At 44.5% G+C, this 16,815-nt stretch overlaps 1 protein-coding gene across 1 annotated transcript in view; it reads right to left on the bottom strand.

Annotated features, from left to right (window-relative positions):
• PCNX1 (pecanex 1) overlaps nt 1–15,145 on the bottom strand; it is a 236,810-nt gene extending 221,665 nt beyond the window's left edge. The window contains exons 1-2 of the mRNA XM_068254088.1: nt 15,055–15,145; nt 14,354–14,517 (exon numbers count right to left, since the gene is read on the bottom strand). Coding sequence (XP_068110189.1) covers nt 14,354–14,437 — 84 coding nt within the window. The 5' untranslated portion in view covers nt 14,438–14,517; nt 15,055–15,145. The remainder of the gene's footprint in view (nt 1–14,353; nt 14,518–15,054) is intronic.
• Between the last annotated feature and the right edge of the window lie 1,670 nt (nt 15,146–16,815).

The raw sequence follows: 16,815 nt of genomic DNA, 5'->3' as shown, positions 1-16,815 counted from the left end.
AATCGCCCCACAGTGCCCTTTATAGATACCAATCTCATCCCAGCCTTGGAGCAGGTAGAAACTAAGTTGAAAAAACGGTCTTCCCTTCCTCTCAATGTCTGTGGTAGAATATCCGTTACAAAAATGATAGTGGCGCCTAAGCTATTATATATCTTCCAGATGGCTCCATCATGTATACCACAGACACTATTTAAATGTGTTGACTCTGTAATTGTATCCTTTATCTAGTCAGGATCGTCACCCCGTATAGCCATATCCACTCTGCAATTGAATACCTCTCAAGGAGGCCTAGCAGTCCCCAATTTTTTCAGATACCACTTAGCTGCACAGCTAGTCCCTATTAAGGGGTGGCTAAGTGGGGATAGACTAGACTCCAGTCTAGCAACAGAAGCGGATATAGCAGGTTCTTACGAGTCACTCTGTGGTGCAATATACAGATATAGGTTGTCAAGTGGACATAAAGAAACTAGTATTATTCAGAACTCTATAAAGATGTATAAAAGATCTCGTAAACTGCTTGGTGAACCCACTTAATATGTATCCCAAAACTCTCCACTAGGGGGAAATACCAACCTCCCTGAATTGCACTCTATACCAGACCTAGCATTTTGGTATAAACACAATATTACATACAGTGGCTTGCAAACGTATTCGGCCCCCTTTTAGGGTATGTCTTTACCAGCTTTGCACATCTAGAGACTGAAATCCTTGCCCATTCTTCTCTGCAAAACAGCTCCAGCTCAGTCAGATTAGATGGACAGCATTTGTGAACATCAGTTTTCAGATCTTGCCACAGATTAACGATTGGATTTAGAGCTGGACTTTGACTGGACAATTGTAACACATGGATATGTTTTGTTTTAAACCATTCCATTGTTGCCCTGGCTTTATGTTTAGGGTCGTTGTCCTGCTGGAAGGTGAACTTCTGCCCCAGTCTCAAGTCTTTTGCAGACTCCAAGAGGTTTTCTCTTTTCTTCCAAGATTTGGCTCCATCCATCTTCCCATCAACTCGGACCAGCTTCCCTGTCCCTGCTGAAGAGAAGCACCCCCAGAGCATGATGCTGCCACCACCATATTTGACAGGGGGGATGGTGTGTTCAGAGTGATGTGCAGTGTTAGTTTTCCGCCACACATATCGTTTTGCATTTTGGCCAAAAAGTTCCATTTTGGCCTCATTTGACCAAAGCACCTTCTTCCACATGTTTGCTGTGTCCCCCACATGGCTTGTGGCAAACTGCAAATGGGACTTCTTATGCTTTTCTGTTAACAATGGCTTTCTTCTTGCCACTCTTCCATAAAGGCCAACTTTGTGCAGTGCACAACTAATAGTTGTCCTATGGACAGATTCCCCTACCTGAGCTGTAGATCTCTGCAGCTCGCCCAGAGTCACCATGGGCCTCTTGACTGCATTTCTGATCAGCGCTCTCCTTGTTCGGCCTGTGAGTTTAGGTGGACGGCCTTGTCTTGATAGGTTTACAGTTGTGCAAAACTCCTTCCATTTCTGAATGATCAATAAGAAACACTGGGAGCCCAATATACTGTAGTATGTATTGGAATCCCTTGGATAAATGTAAGTGTGAGATGAATATACTCACAAACATGGGTTACCTCTTAAGCAACCACTGTAGATGCAGGTGAGGAGATTAGACCTGTCCTTACTCAGGATTAAGATGTCGCTCTCTGTAGATCAGAAAACTAGGGGTAGGTCACCCCTCCACCAGGGGTGGACACAGTATTATCATAAGAGAAACGAGGTGCCAGCAGGATTAAAGGTAATAAAAAATTTAAAATTTGCTGGGAGGCAGTGGTGGACTTACCTCCGGAAAGCAGACTCAAAATACTGTCTGAATTAAACAAATACATTTATTATTGGTACCCCAAAAGATGCAATGCGTTTCGCAGGCACAGCCCGCTTCATCAGGCAATAGGATAGGGGACAAACAGAAGCTCGTCAGTAGAATAGCGCCTCTGTCAACACAGACACAGAGACGCTATTCGTGCTACTGATGATCTACTGTTTGTCCCCTATCTTATTGCCTGATGAAGCGGGCTGTGCCTGCGAAACGCGTTGCATCTTTTGGGGTACCAATAATAAATGTATTTGTTTAATTCAGACAGCATTTTGAGTCTGCTTTCCGGAGGTAAGTCCACCACTGCCTCCCAGCAAATTTTTAACATTTTTTATTACCTTTTATCCTGCTGGCACCTCTGTTCTCTTATGATAATTTCTGAATAATCGCTTGAACAGTGCTCCGTGGGATGTTCAAGGCTTTGATTTTCACTTAAGTATCCCTTTAAATTTCTCAATAACTTTAGCCCTGACCTGTCTGGTGTGTTCTTTAGACTTCATGGTGTTGTTGCTCCCAATATTCACTGAGACAACCACTGAGACCGTCACAGAGCAGCTGTATTTGTACTGATATTATATTACACAGAGGTGCACTCTATTTAGTCATTAGCACTCATCAGGCAATGTCTATGGGCAACTGACTGCACTCAGAACAAAGGGGGGTGAATAATTACACACACCCCACTTTGCAGTTATTTATTTGTAAAAAAAAAATGTAAACATGTATGACTTTCGTTCCACTTCTCACATGTACACCACTTTGTATTGGTCTTTCACGTGGAATTCCAATAAAATTGATTCATGTTTGTGGCAGTAATATGACAAAATGTGTAAAACTTCAAGGGGGCCGAATACTTTTGCAAGCCACTGTATATCTCACAGCTATTTCAAGGAGGGATTTTTAAAGACTTCGGCGTATTAAAAGCTGAATATGGCCTCCCTAGACAGGCTCTCTTTAGATACTTCCAATTACGTCATGCAATTAACCACCCTGGCATTCTATTGAGATCGCCAGGGCGGCTGCGGGAGGGTTTTTTTTAAATTAAAAAAAACTATTTCATGCAGTCAACTGAAAGTTGGCTGCATGAAAGCCCACTAGAGGGCGCTCCGAATGCGTTCTTCTGATCGCCTCCGGCAATCAGAAGTAACGAGGAAGGCTGCAATGAGCAGCCTTCCTTGTTTGGCTTTCCTCGAGCGGAGTGACGTCATGGACGTCAGCCGACGTCCTGACGTCAGCCGCCTCCGATCCAGCTCTTAGCGCTGGCCGGAACTATTTGTTCCGGCTGCGCAGGCGCTGCGGCGGCGATCAGGTAGCACACGTGGCTGGCAAAGTGCCGGCTGCGTGTGCTGCTTTTTATTTTATCAAAATCGGCCCAGCAGGGCCTGAGCGGCACCCTCTGGCGGTAATGGACGAGCTGAGCTCGTCCATACCGCTAAGGTGGTTAAAGCACAACTAGGTCTATCTGGAGTGTTATAAGTTCCCTCAAACATTGAGTCAATGCTATTAAAAAAAGAAAAGACCAAACAAGTATCTACTCTTTATAACTTTTTAATGACATATAGCAATACTCAAAAAATTCAAAACACCAGAGAAAAATGGCTGGCGGCTGATCTCACAATATCGCAAGAAAATTGGGAGGAGCGTGAAGAATTTTTTTCCAGGGTGGTTATTGCATCCCATGATAAACTCTTGCATGGTAAGTGGTTTCACCAAGCGTACCTTTCTCCCCAAAGGCTGGCCAAAATGAGTTCGCCTCTAGCCATTTTGTCACTCCAGGTGAGAACACCTGTGGCGCCTCCAACCACACCCATACCCCCCACCCCGTGGTGACACCCCCCAATAAAGTATATGGCAGTGTTTTACCCAAAACAATTGTAAAAGGGGGCAGAAGGAAGCACAGGGAGAAAGTAGGGGCACAAAGGGGAACAGGAGGATGCACAAAGGGGGACAGAAGGAGGCACACAAGGGTGACAGAAGAAGGCAGAGGGGGATGTAAGGAGGCACAGGGAGACAGAAGAAGGCAGAGGGGGACAGACAGAGCCACAGGGAGACAGAAAAAGCCACAAAGGGGCACATAAGGAGGCACAGGGGGACAGAAGATGGTGCAGGGGACAGAGATGGCACATGGGGACTGAAGAGGCACATGGAGACAGAATGAAGCACAAAGGGAGACAGAAGGAGGCACAAGAGGACAGAAGGAGGCAGAGTGAGACTGAAGGAGGAACAGGGGGGAGAGGTAGCACAGGGGGACAAAGAAAGGTACAAGGGGACATAAGGAGGCACAGGGACAGAAGGAGGCAGAGGTGGCACAAGGGGACAGAAGGAGGCACAAGGAGACAGAAGGAGGCACAAAAGGGACAGAAGGAGGCACAAAGGGAGGGAAAAGGATGTACAAGGCACAAAGGGACACAGTGGCAGCTGCCTGTAACTTACGCTAAGCAGATGCAGCAGAAGTAAGTAATAGAACACATGTGGGGGTGGGGCTTAGTCAGGGTGTGTGACTTAATCCAGGGGGTGTGGCCTAATCCAACAACATGGCGCCCCCAGGACCAATGGCACTCTAGGCAATGGCCTGTACTGCCTATGCCTAGGGGCTCCCCTGGAGAAAATTTAAGAGAAAAGGGGAATTGGATCAGGCCCATTGTGTGAATGTACCATAAGACCTCATGTGGTGTCCCTTGGGCAGAAAGCTTTGAGTCCCCTTGTTATGGAAATCATACAGTATAGCTCAATGCATTTTTTAATAAAAAGTTTTTTAAAAAAATCTACATTTTATTTGATTTTTTTTCTCTCAAAATGTACATCTAATCCTTTGTCTCTGTCTACTTTTTGGTTTTATCTTCTGCACAAAGCTCTTTCAGTGTGAGCAAGAGAGGGGTCTTCTTTATGTAGTACTAAATTTAATAGACTTTTTTTACTGGAATCAGTAAAAAAGGGTGCATATGGCTAATGGACAAATAGGGCGCACCCATAGGCTGCAATGCAAAATATCTGCCTTTGGGTGCCAGATAGGAAATTAGGGCGCCCGAGAAATAGCGGTTGTAGGGATCGTGTTAACAAAAGTTTTCATTTATAGAATAAGGTTTATTACAAATAATGGACGTCTGATGAAGTCCTGATTAGATGAAACGCGTCATGTGGTACGTGACGTCTGCTGACTGGTGGGCGTGGCATCTGTCCCCCGTGCCTCCGCAACCTTCCTCCCGCCGTCTGCCGACTTCAAGCCCTGGAATCGGCCAAGTGAATGCCCGTACCCCATCAGGAATGGGTGGACAAGCTCCTGCACCACATCAGCTTGTCTGAATAGTGAGGAATCACGCGGTGAGAAAGTGTCCTACTGTCACTACACGTGAGTGGGCTATGAAATAGCCATAAGTTTGCATGTGCTTGCTGCAGTAAGCCGGTTGAGATTTGGCATTGGTTCACTATGTGTCAGTAGTGGTTGCGTCAGTTGTTTAGAGGTGTGCTTATCTACGCACGCGGGGGCAGCCCTGAAGATTCTTTTAGAGCCTACTCTGTCACTGGATGTCACAACTATTGATCAGCTTGGGCCTGAAGAAAATTACATGAATGTATGAAACCCAGTCATATAGGAAATGCACTCCTATGCAGGGACACGTGTTAGCAAGGCCATTTGATCTATATTGGTTTTATCTATGGGGGAATTTTTATATGTTTGTCAGTATGTCCTTTTTTGCAATATAAATCTATAATAAAAAGCATTAACATTAGCTCAGTGCTCCCTTGTCAACTGTGTTTTGGTTTATTACAAATATTGTTTACAAATTCATTTTGACTTTAGTTTAACTTATTTTATCGTTTTTAAATTTTACTTTCAAGAGTGTAACAAGTTACAAATGTAATAATTTTAAAATTCGTTTTCATATGTATAATGCTTAAATATCGTTTTCAAGCTTATTGTATTAGAAATACATCACTTTTGGTATTAACCTTTTTTTCAGAATTACAATGCGTCGATTATAGCTTTCAGATTTATTAACTTACTAATATATAATTTTTAATATTACCGTTAGTTTAAGATTTTTATTGCATACGTGATTGTAGGGCTATTTATTCTATTATAGATATATAACGTTTTCTATTTATAATATTTTTAATGTGTACGTGATTTTAAGGCTATTTACTCTATTAAACATCTATCATTTATTCTATTCATGTTATTCATGTTATTTGTAGTGAAGTATTTTACGGTATCAAATATATTATTGTTTATATGTGTGTAAGGGTGTTTGTGCAGTGGGGATGGTTAGGGTTAGGCACCACCAGGGGTGGTTAGGGTTAGGCACCACCAGGGGGATGGTTAAGTTTAGGCACCACCAGGTGGGTGGTTAGGTTTAGGCACCACTGGAGGGTGGGTAAACTTAGGCACCACCAGGGGGTGGTTAGGGTTAGGCACCATCAGGGAGGGGTTAGGGTTAGGCACCACCAGGGGGGTTTTAGGGTTAGGCACCACCAGGGGGGTGGTTAGGAACCACCAGGGGGGGTTTAGGGTTAGGCAACACCAGGGGGGTGGTTAGGGTTAGGCACCACCAGGAAGGTTTTAGGGTTAGGCACCACCAGGAAGGTTTTAGGGTTAGGCACCACCAGGGAGTGGTTAGAGTTAGGCACCACCAGGGGAGTTTTAGGGTTAGGCACCACCAGGCGGGTCTAGGGATTAGAGATAGGTACAGGGAGGGTTCTGTGTGAGAGTAGGGTTAGGTAAAATTACAGTAAAATATATGTAATATATACAATTTGTTAAATTATGCATATTTCCACCAAGGGGGGGTCTGGGGGTTAGGGTTAGGGATAGGGAGAAATCTGTGTGAGAGTACAGTTAGGTATAGTTGCAGTAAAATACCTGTAATATCTACAATTGTATTACTATAGTTAATACAAGTGTAAATATTGTTTTTAGTTATAGATGGTATTTTGCCATTTCATTTCCGTTAATTCAACATATTTAGCACTTGATTTTCATTTGTAGGCTATAAACAAACAATATTGTTTTAGATAAAAACGTATATTTTCGTCTATATACCGCACCCTTTTTTTCAGACTCCCTTTTTGCATGTACGCATTTGAATACACTGCATATTTCATCTAAAAGTCACAACTAATTCCATGCTCTGCAGGACATTTTTTGTTCTAAGAAGAAAAAAAAAAACCTCCTTCATTACAGGATGCATGAGAACAGCTATATCTGTTAATGAACATTCACACTTGGACATTTGGGACTAATTATTCAAAGGGAAACAGAAAACACTCTTCCTTCTGTGATGGGCATGCCACTAATGTCACATCATAGAATACTAATCTCATTAGTTATAATTCAAAGTCACACTTTGTACTCGCTTGCAACTCTAACATGACTTGGTAAAACAACACAAAAGAGTGAAGAAGAGCTCTTGGAAATGCATATAAAGGTGGCCATACACTCATCGATTTTCTCATTTGATTCCTTGCAGATTCATCTGCTAGGAATCGATTCCCCAAAATGTCAGATTGATTGATTTTTCATTGATATTGACAAAAAAATCAGCTGAAAGTACTGCCTGGATAGGATGGAAAATTTAAAATGTACCCGAGGCGGAGACAATGGGCACAAATGGGACACAGAGGCATGTTCCCATCCGAGGGAATGCCTCTGGGTCTCCTCCTAGCCGCTTTCTGTTACCCCTGCACCCAGAAGCCTACCTGGATTGTACCGATAAACAGCTTGTTGGCAATCCTTCAGGGAAGGAGCATCCTTAGCAGGAGAGGCACTCCTGTGTAAGGCCCCTTTCCCGTCCCTCAGGCCATCCTACTGGCTCTCACCCGCCCCCTCAGGTCATCCTTCTGGCTCACCCCCACCTTTCACCCGACCCTTTCCCACCTCTGTGTGCTCTGTACCCACAGAGCAGTGCTTTCTGCGCAGTGTCGTGACCTCAGGGGTCACAAAAGTGAAATCGCTTGCTGGTGGAGGAACAGAGCAACGTGGGACATAGAGAAGCGGTTCGATCATCTCATGGAGGTACATTGCTTCCAGTAAGTATGTTTATTTAGCTGTTTATTTAACGCCTCCTCCATCATCCTCCCATTGCCAGGAGCATTCAGTTACAAGTCTTAAGAGCTGTGCATGCTTACTTCCAGCCACGGATGTGAGATCGGGGAGGTGTGCGGCCTGGACCGAGCTTGCCCAGTAATCCATGAATGAGCCAAGTTGCGGACTTTCCCGGGACTGAGAGCGACACAACGGAGGGGACTATAAAGACATTGAGGTAGCTGACAGACTGCAGGAGGCTAGAAGAAGCACAAGGTAAGTATAAATCCATTTGCCCCCCCCCCATCTCAGGTGCACTTAATGCAGTAGCTATAAAATGTAACCTAGATTCATGTAGTTTTATGTTATGTCCACTGTTTGGCTACACCCACAGTCTATTGTGACTAGAGATGGCCCAAACCTCCGATTTTTGGTTTGCGAACCGGGTTCGTGAACCCACCGCGAAAGTTCGGTTTGTGCGAACTTTCGCGAACCGCAATAGACTTCAATGGGGATGCGAACTTTGAAAACTAGAAAAATTTATACTGGTCACAAAAGTGATGGAAAAGAGATGTTTCAAGGGGTCTAACACCAGGAGGAGGGCATGGTGGAGTGGGATAAACGCCAAAAGTCCCGGGGAAAAATCTGGATTGGACGCAAAGCAGCGTTTTAAGGACAGAAATTACATTGAATGCTAAATTGCAGGCCTAAAGTGCTTTAAAACATCTTGCATGTGTATACATCAATCAGGGAGAGTACTGCTTCACACTGACACACCAAACTCACTGTGTAACGCACCGCAAACAGCTGTTTGCGTAGTGACGGCCGTACTGGACTGGTGCGCACAATGGCGAGATTGCTCTTCCTCACTCAGTGATGTCAGGTAAAGTCTGACTGCCTTATCAACTTTCGACGGTTCTTTCTCTACCATTGTTAAAGCTTACATCTATTTTTTTTAAATACTTGTTCTGCTTGCTGTTCAGTACCTGCAACGAGAATCTTTTATGGAGGGCAAGTCTGCCATTGCGAGTGGCCACGGGTAATGGCCGGGGAATCCTGGTTTGATTCCGGCCTGGAGTGGGAGCCTAAGAAACGGCTACCACCACCACATATCCAAGGAAGGCAGCAGGCACGCTGTGGGCAAAGGAGCAGGAATGGCTACCACACATCCAAGAAAGGCAGCAAGCATGGCATGCACATCACGAGGTAGTGACCAAAAATAACAATACAGGAGGACTTTCGAGGCCCTGCTGTATATGAGATGAATCAACTTTAAATCCTTTAACGAGAATCTGTTACGGAGGGCAAGTCTGCCATTGCGAGTGACAACGGGTAATGGCCGGGGAATCCTGGTTCGATTCCGGTCCGGAGTGGGAGCCTAAGAAACGGCTACCACCACGAAGGAAGCAGGCACGCTGTGGGCAAAGGAGCAGGAACGGCTACCACACACATCCAAGGAAGGCAGCAGGCATGGCATGCACGTCCCGAGGTAGTGACTAAAAGGAGGACTTTTGAGGCCCTGCTGTATATGACATTGATTGACTTTATTATCTTTAACGAGAACCTGTTATGGAGGGCAAGTCTGCCATTGCGAGTGACCACGGGTAATGGCCGGGGAATCCTGGTTCGATTACGGTCCGGAGTGGGAGCCTAAGAAACGGCTACCACACACATCCAAGGAAGGCAGCAGGCATGGCATGCACGTCCCGAGGTAGTGACCAAAAAATAACAATACAGGAGGACTTTGACTTTCGAGGCCCTGCTGTATATGAGATGAATCAACTTTAAATCCTTTAACGAGAATCTGTTATGGAGGGCAAGTCTGCCATCCATTCAAGTGAAAGGTATGCACTGACTGCCAGGTATAATACAATGTGCAGTCAAAGATGCAGTGAAAGGTATGCAGTGAATGCAAACAGCTGTTTGTGTAGTGACGGCTGTGCTGGACTGGTGCGCCCCATGATGAAAGTGCAGGTGATGGCGGCTTTCCAGCCCATGTGGTCGCCGGGCTGAGGTAGCTGAATGACAGAACAGTGACTATCGAGCTGATCACATTTGGTCTGTCCACAATGAAGCAACGACCCTATTATCTTTGGTGTGCCACCCCCCCAGACACTCATATAGACTGCGTGCGCTCACGTAGGTAGGTGGATGCACTGTGAACAACAGGTAGGTAGGTATATGCAGTGATGGGTATTACAATGTGCACCTGTCACACACAGACAGGTAGCAGACAGGCACAATGACACTGCGTGCGCTCAACTCAAATAGGTAGGTGGGTGCACTGTGAACAACAGGTAGGTAGGTATATGCAGTAATAGGTATTACAATGTGCACCTGTCACACACATCACACCCAGACAGGTAGCGAACAGGCACAGTGACACTGCGTGCGCTCACGTAGGTAGGTGGGTGCACTGAAGTGAACAACAGGTAGGTAGGTATATGCAGTAATGGGTATTACAATGTGCACCTGTCACACACAGACAGGTAGCGGACAGGCACAGTGACACTGCATGCGCTCACGTAGGTAGGTGGGTGCACTGAAGTGAACAACATGTAGGTAGGTATATGCAGTGATGGCTATTACAATGTGCACCTGTCACACACAGACAGGTAGCGGACAGGCACAGTGACACTGCGTGCGCTTAGCTCACGTAGGTAGGTGGGTGCACTGTGAACAACAGGTAGGTAGGTATAAGCAGTAATGGGTATTACAATGTGCACCTGTCACACACACAGGTAGTCACTGAATGTGCTGGGCCTGGCAGTGGCACACACAGTAGGAATTACCAAGGCTGTCTATGCAACATAAGTGTCTGTGGGACACACACACACACACACACACAAAACAAGATCACAAGAACAAGATTAGCTCTCAAAAGAGCTGTCGAGGGGTGCTTTTTTAGCAATAAGAATCAGCAAGGAGCAAGCTAAGAAGCCTACAAGAGCCTAACTAAACTTTCCCTATGAGAGTCAGCAGCAGCTGTCCCTTCTCTATTTACTGCAGGCACATGAGTGAGTATAATGGCCGGTGGTGCCTGCCTTTTATAAGGGGGGGAGTGGCTCCCAGAGGGAGTGTAGCCTGATTGGCTACAATGTGCCTGCTGACTGTGATGTAGAGGGTCAAAGCTGACCCTAATGGTGCATTATGGGGGCGAACCGAACTTCCAGAAACGTTCGCGTTCACTGGCGAACGCGAACCACAGGAAGTTCGCCGGGAACCGTTCACCAGCGAACCGTTCAAGCCATCTCTAATTGTGATCATATTCATGGATGCCCTGACACACTATGCACACTGCAAGATTTAAAGAGAAACTCCAACCAAGAATTTAACTTTATCCCAATCAGTAGCTGATACCCCCTTTTACATGTGAAATCTATTGCTTTTCACAAACAGACCATCAGGGGCGCTGTATGACTGATATTGTGGTGAAACCCCTCCCACAAGAAGCTCTGAGGACCGCGGTACTTTGACAGTTTGCCACAATGTAACAAGGTTCACAGACAGGAAATAGCTGTTTACAGCTGTCTCCAACGGCCAAAACAACTAGCAGCAGCTACATAACCTGCCCACAGTAAAAATGTCACCATGTAATACATGTCAGAATGTAAATCGGGGAGAGGAAAGATTTTACAATGAGCAAACACTGACTAAATAATTTATACATAATTATTGTAAAAATGAAGCACTTTTTTTATTACACTATTTTCACTGGAGTTCCTCTTTAACTCTTCATTGCAAAACACTGCGCAAGTTGAAAACTTTCTATAGATGGACCCAGATTAAAGGGAATCCAAATTTAGAGAAATATAGATATTCATTTTGTAATAACAGTGCCAGTTGCATGATTTTTGTTCTGATAGTCAATCGCTTACTATAAGTCACTGGCCCAGAATGAACATGGAAATTATATGCTTGATGGCCTGACTCCACTGGCAGCATGTTTGTTGCAGTTTTGTGACTTGAAAAAACAGCTAAAGCCAAAAGCTCAGCATGACAGCCAGGCAACTGGCATGGTTTATAAGGGAATGAAGATGACAGATTTGGTATTCCTCTTACTTCAGGTTCCCTTTAAATCATGGGTTTGGAGGGGGGGGGAGGGGTGGGTGTGGAGAAAGTTTTTCCTCCCTGTCTAAGTTTTATTTGGCCTTGAAATTGCCTTGGGTGATGTTAGGGGTATTCATTTGGCATTGGGGTTAAAGGATAACAGAGCCCAAACACAGCCCGGCTTTCTGGCCGGGCTGCACTTGTGCAGTAGCACGCAACTGCTGCCGGCATGTGTACATCAGTACGGAACCCCCCCGGTCGGGACTGCTCTGCGCTTGCGTGTGACGTCACACGCATGCTTCCCGGCAAGGGGTTCCGTACTGATGTACGTGTGCCGGCAGAGGTTGCATGCTATAGCTCGCGTGCAGCCTGGCTAGAAAGCCACAGTGCTCCCGACTCGGCCAACCAGAAGACGGGGCAATGGGGCAATTGCAGCTACAGGAGGGGGCAGACAGGAGAACGGGGGGAGATCGGTGAGCACCAGGACAGCTCACCATACATGCCTGCTCCCCCCGTTTCTCATCTGTGTTTAGGCTCTGGTATCCTTTAAGCAATCAAAAACCTTCATGTGGTTTCTCAATAGCGGCAAACACCTCCTATATACTATCAATACACTTTAATGGTGCAGCATTTATGCATGATTTCCCTGTGAAAAGCCAGTATAATGAAAGATGCAAATTCACAAAATAGGGCTGATACATGGAAAGAATGAACTGTATCTGAGCACATAAGGATTTTGGGGTTTCTTTACAAATGGGAAATAGAGCAGTTGGTATAAGTTAACATACCATGTGGGGAAAAAGAAAACCGTATACTTTGTTCACAATTTGGCTGATTTATCAAAAAGATGCAAAAACACTAGAGCAAACTGTAGCAGTTACTCAGAACAACTCATGACTAGACTAAACAAAGGGTTTATTTTTTGTTTGGGTTTTTACTAAAAAGCCAAATTCTCCAATCTACTAATTAAAGCACTAAAGGAAATACTGTCCCTAAAAATTCCACTCGTTCTGTTCTTGACCAATCTATTAAAATTTGGAGATTAGTGCAAGCTCATTATACTATAGGGGCAGTGTGATTTTGTGTTGTAGCCTTCTGAGGCAAAACACCTTTGAGGCAAAACTTTGTACTTTAAATCTTTTTTTTTTCTCTTTGTCCAGCAATTCCAAAACTTTGTTTACAGAAGTATATCAAAAGTTATACAAGAAAGATAAAATAACTTCTTTATCATGAAGACACAGTGAATGTATAACAAAATAAGGGTATATTAGCATGTCATCCTACAATACATCACACTGGCCATGATAAAGTTGCATTCTAGACAAATCACTTTTAACCCCTTCCCTCCCTAACCTCCCCCCACCCCTGTCATCTCCAGTTTCCCTTTTTGTAGAAAGATCAACATTTATGTCAACTCTAATTTTCCTAGTGTACCCATCAATTGCTCTGTTAAATACCACTTGGGGCTTGATTCACAAAGCCGTGCAAACTGTTTAGCACACGTGAAGTGCTGTTCGCGGACTTTTGCGTGGGCAAAGTGCCGCGATTCGTGCGATCACGGACTTTTGCGCGCGCAATTTGTGGCAAATTGCGCGCGCAAAAGTCCGCTATCGCGCGAATCGCGGCACTTTGTGCGCGCAAAAGTCCGCGAACGGCACTTCACGTGCTAACTGTTTAGCACACCCGTGCTAAACAGTTTGCACGGCTTTGTGAATCAAGCCCTTGGTGTCTTTGGAGGAAGACACAACCTCAATAATTCTCTTTTGGAGAAAGACTTCAAAATAAACTGTCTCCAGATTTTGACAAATTTCTTTGTTTTTTTATGTGTTAGAGCTTCCAGCCTGTCCATTCTAAAGAGATGGATAAGTTCTTCCTTGAGGTCCCACACCGTAGGGGCACTAGGATAAATCCATTTGTTAAAATTCACCTTACGATCGGCCATTACTATTAGGTGTGCAAGTTTAGATATACTGGCATTGGGTGCCGAGGAATTCCCAGAGGAAGGGACATTTAGAGGGCTATAATGAAACAACATCAATAGCGGATTAATTTCTAGCTTGGTTTTGCAAACTGTATCAATATAATGTGCTACTTTGTTCCAAAAAGCTGAGATCACCGGGCATGTCCATACAGAATGGAACAAATACGCTTCCGGCAGGGCACATTTAGGGCATACTGGAGACGGAGAGTAATGAGAAGGAGGGTTTTTATATTTTATGTTAGTAGCAAAAAAGTTTCTGTACCGTGAGAGGAGCTAGTCTACTTTAGGGGACCCACCGTAAATCCCCATAGAGAATTTGACCTGTGCTGAAAACGGAGCGAATTTCCGCTTTCAGCTTGTTGAAACCCCCACAAGTCATATATCTATGGAAAGCTCAGAATCTGCTCTAACGAATGGTGCCACTTTCGGTGAGAAAAAGCTGAAACTCACCGTGTACGAGGCGCCGAACGTCCACAATCGCGGCTCCGTCAGCCATCTTACATCTGTGCTCCTCCTATTTTTCTCCCTCCTCATTGGAGGGATTGTTAGCTGGGGGCGTGCCAGAAACTGCTCTCACAAGACTCACCAGTTACCATGTCTACCGACCTTCAGGGCTGTGAAAAAAAAAATAAGTTTGGCCGAATGAAATTAAACCGTGCCGAACAGATAGGAAATTACATCCTCCTGCTCCCCCCTCCCATCTGCCAACACACAACACCGCCCAGCGCAGCCCAGCGCAGTAGTAAATAGGAAGCCATTGCCAGTAGAAAACATTTCACTTTTTTTTTTTTTCTCTCTGGCACGCCCCCAGCTAACAATCCCTCCAATGAGGAGGGAGAAAAATATGAGCAACACAGAACCAAGATGGCCGACGGAGCCGCGATCGCGGCCGTTCGGCACCTCGTACACGGTGAGTTTCACCTTTTGCTCACCGAAAATAGCATCATTCGTTAGAGTAGATTCTCAGCTTTCCATAGATATATAACTTGTGGGGGTTTAGAAGAGCTGAAAGCGGAAATTCGCTCCGTTTTCAGCACAGGTCAAATTCTCTATGGGGATTTACGGTGGGTCCCCTAAAGTAGACTAGCTCCCCGTGTTAGCCAAACAAATTATATAGGTAGAAAAAAACAACATTTTGTAAAAAATAATACCTTTTAATGGCTAACTAATTGAGTTAAATGATGCAAGCTTTCTGGGATCTAGTCCCCTTCTTCAGGCATATTTCCAGGTGTTAGCTGAAGTAAAACACTGACACAGATAAATGGTAAACACGAAGATGACAGTTGTGCTGGTTACTGTTTATCCGTTAGGTGTCAGGAGATCAGCAGGCTGGAGCCAGTGAGTTAGTGCAACCATACATGAAATCCAGCAGGTTTCTGAAGATCATGAAGCCAAATCAATCATGTTACATAAGGTGTCATGAATCCTGTTCCACAATATATATTTTATGTTAAATGCGTATTTAGCTCTGTGGATAAGTTTTAGCTGTGATTCTCTCCAGTTTTCCCCCAAAATTAATTTATAAGACATACGATACCCATCAATAATTTTTTTTCTATATCCTCCCCCGGAATATCCCTTGACCACCTCGTCAAGTTGTTTAAAGCTTTAGCCGAGATATGAATTTTCTGCAGGTTAGATTGTATTGTTGATAAAGATAACTTGTTAGTATGTGGAGAAAGAAATCTGTCAAAATCATTCAATGAATATATCAAAGTAGACTTACCTCCCTCATCTCGGACATATGATTGCAATTGACCATAATATAGAAAGTGATGTTTGGTAAAACCATATTTGGACCGGACTTCTAGAAAAGACATTAGCCTGCCTTCCCTTAAATCAATAAGGTTCCCAAGTCTTTTTATCCCTTTTTTCTGCCATTCGAGAAAGCCACCATGAGCAACACTAGCCTGGAACCCTGGAAGACCCCATAATGGCATACATTTTGACACACGGCAGGGCACAAGAAATAATTTGCGGAGTTCTCTCCAAGCTATCACTGTGTCTTTCACTATTCTACTTGATTTTATTTTAGAGGGAAAGTTCCTTAATGAGGTATGCAACAAACCAGTCAAATCCCACGGTTCTGCAAAGGAAGATTCAACGGCCTAATTAGAGTGAAAACTAGTCCCATTTATCCAATCCCTTAAGTTTCGCGTTAGGCAAGATAGATTGTACCAGCAAATGTTAGGAATTGCTAGACCCCCCCCCACACACACACACACACACACACACACACACACACACACACACTCTTTTGGGAGATGAAGCTTAGAAAGTGCTATTCTAACTGTAACGATTGGTGTCAGCACGCAGAGAGAATCTGATTATTGATGATCTGCAGTATCACCAAGAATGCAGATATATACCCGATTATTGATGATCTGCAGTTGTTATGATCATGTCTGCAGCGTTTACTGCTGGCTGCAGTGGTATTGTAACCCAAGCAGTTCTGATGTCATTACATGCATTTTCTTGCATAGTTTGGTTTGCACTTAAACTAGTTGCTGATTCCATCTGCAGTCGCTCTGAAGTTAATGACAGTTTAATATGCTTTTGTGTAAACAAACATTGTCTGCTGCAATGGAGGGGCAATCCCTTTCCTGCAGGCTGCATATCATTGTCTGCCTTTTCCTGCTGTCAGCCTGTGATTAATTACCATTCACTTGTGTGGGAATCTGCAGGTCTGCTCCCATTGGATGACCTCAGTATAAAGAACTGCTTCCTGCAATGCTTGATGGGCTACCATAGTCTCAGATTCTGTCTGTTACTCTGCCTGTGCCCCACCTCGTTCCTAGTCCGTGTGGACTGCGCTGACTCCTGCGAAGGGGTCAGCGAGTCCTCCTAGTTCTGCTCTTGTTCTAGAAGTTGTTACTCTGCTTGTCTTGTGTCATATATTGGTTCATCGCCAA

This window comes from Hyperolius riggenbachi, chromosome 9, assembly GCF_040937935.1.
Source record: "Hyperolius riggenbachi isolate aHypRig1 chromosome 9, aHypRig1.pri, whole genome shotgun sequence".
Lineage (NCBI taxonomy): Eukaryota > Metazoa > Chordata > Amphibia > Anura > Hyperoliidae > Hyperolius > Hyperolius riggenbachi.
Note: the sequence above shows the minus strand (reverse complement) of the source record. Positions and strands in the feature narration are given on the sequence as shown.